Source organism: Sinocyclocheilus anshuiensis, unplaced genomic scaffold, assembly GCF_001515605.1.
Source record: "Sinocyclocheilus anshuiensis isolate Anshui unplaced genomic scaffold, SAMN03320099.WGS_v1.1 scaffold2514, whole genome shotgun sequence".
In the NCBI taxonomy this organism is placed as follows: Eukaryota; Metazoa; Chordata; class Actinopteri; order Cypriniformes; family Cyprinidae; genus Sinocyclocheilus; species Sinocyclocheilus anshuiensis.
Window position 1 is genome coordinate 52,635 of NW_015548375.1, and position 2,259 is coordinate 54,893.

The following is a 2,259-nucleotide window of genomic DNA, read 5'->3' on the forward strand; positions in this document are numbered from 1 at the left end:
TCATCACCTGCGGTCTTTCACATTGAGCAGCATTAACTACACAGAGCCGTTGTTCACTGACGAGCTGCGCAAAAAATCGCGCGAATATGAACGTGGTTTTGCGCAACTCATCAGTGAACAACGGCTCTGTGTAGTTAATGCTGCTCAATGTGAAAGACCGCAGGTGATGAAGATTTACTGCTGATTACAGAACCTGCTTTCTAACAAGATGCGCATTAAATATCGCATGCGATTTATCGTGCAGCCCTACTACAGACCCAGAGTCTTCTCAGCATGCTAATAAACCCAAAACGAAAGTTGTTTGCAAGGCTGTAAAATCCCCCAAAAAGTAACGTCAGCTAATTGAAATTCACAGCGAGCGTTTTCCAGCTGACTCGCCATATAACGTCTCTATTTAGATGCTGTAATAAGGTCTGTTAGTTAAGCTGTGGGCTTTTAACTTCAAACATACTGAAAGTAGTAGCAAGACAGCATGTCTGTTCAGATCTACCCTACTTCCTTTTACAGTTTGATTATAACTGACAAAGTAAGGGCCTCGTGCAATTTTCAATTAAATACACATTGTTAAGGTCACATTTAGTCAGTCTAAACAGTTCTTAAAAGCTTTTTTTTATATAGCAGGAATGAGATTCAAACCCACATCTGCCACATTAACATTAATTAAATATTATGAATATTAAATATAAAGACTACAGCTTGTATTTTGTATCTTTATGTCAATGTCATTATCTTTTTTTGCTTTAGCTTTAAATTAGATTGTGCTGCAGAAGGTTGTTGGGTCGAGTCCCAAAGCTGCTAAAACTTGTAACTAATTTGTAGCTTAATGCTGTGCTGTGTGAGTGTCTACAGGTTCAGATAATGTTTAATATTGTGTGCTAATGTCATCAGATCTCAGTTTGCTTTCATGTTGACTGTGTTTACCTTGATTAATGGACCAGGTGTATTTGGAGGCCATGGAGTTACACAGGAGACAAGGAACGGAAGGGCTGGAGTCTCCCTCGGCAAAACACATCCCATCTATATTACACGTCCTCTCCTGAGAGAGAGAGAGAGAGAGAGAGAGAGAGAGAGGTGTAATGATCAGTAATGAAAACTAAATACAAACGTTAAAACAAAGTAAACTAAACTGCATTAAACTGAACTAAAAACTGAATATAAAACAATGAAACTTTGATTTTACTAAAAACAGCTGGGAAAACAAAGCAAGCTAAATTACATTAAACAAAACGAAACATTTCAACATAAAATAAAACTTTGACTTTGACTAATAAAAACAAACAGGGAAAAGTCGCAAGTAACCTAAATTATTAAACTAATTTAACTAAACTAAACTAAAAACAAAACAAAAAACAGCTGAATATGAAATAATAATAATAATCTAAAAGTAAAGTATCATAATGTCATGACTCCGGGACTAACTAAAACATCTACAATGCCCACAAATTAATTTTTGTTTTATTTTTTGATATATGGTATATAGAAAGTTTGAAACCTTTACAACCCCAGTGTTTTTTATTAGCATTTCTATACCATTATAGTATTTATTAATATTTTAAATGAGCTTTTATTTTTATATTTTAAGTTTGCATATTAAATTTGTTTTAGCAATTCTGTTATGCCCTGTTTGCTTTGCCTTTGTCATTTGTAATATTTTTTTTTCTTTTTAAAATATTTCTATTTAGGTGTAATTTATGTATTTCTGTTTCAGTTTTAGTAATTTTATTACTTCAACTTCAACTTGTTTCATTTGATTTTAGCCGTCAAGGCAACATTTCTAATTTTCATTTATTTACTTATTTTTAGTTTAAGATTTGTATCTAATGTGTATATAATTCATTTTATTTTTATTAATGACAATTATTTTTAATTGTTTATTAGTTTTATTCATTGTAACCATAACAATGCTGTATAACCCACCTGTGTTAAACATGGAAAAACTTAAAAACGTTTCAAATGATACTAACTAACGAACTAAACTAAATAAAGAAACTAGAAAACTAAAACTAACAATGACAGAGTGAAAACTAATAAAAACTAAATTTAAAAATAAAATAGAACTAATAAATGTATTATAAAATCCAAAACTATTGTAGCCCTAAATAAATAAATAAATAAAATACAAGTAAAATACATAAGTAAAACTCACAATTATAGTGAATAAAGTCAACTAAATTGAAAAGACAATTTGTGAGTGAGTGAGTGAGTGAGTGAGTGAGTGAGTGAGTGAGTGAATGAATGAATGAATGAATGAATGAATGA

General features: G+C 31.2%; 1 protein-coding gene across 1 annotated transcript in view; it reads right to left on the reverse strand.

Annotated features, from left to right (window-relative positions):
- LOC107656682 (von Willebrand factor D and EGF domain-containing protein-like) overlaps nucleotides 1-2,259 on the reverse strand; it is a 78,092-nt gene that overhangs the window by 31,095 nt on the left and 44,738 nt on the right. The window contains 1 exon segment of the mRNA XM_016444624.1: nucleotides 922-1,036. Within this exon segment, the coding sequence (XP_016300110.1) occupies nucleotides 922-1,036 (115 nt within the window).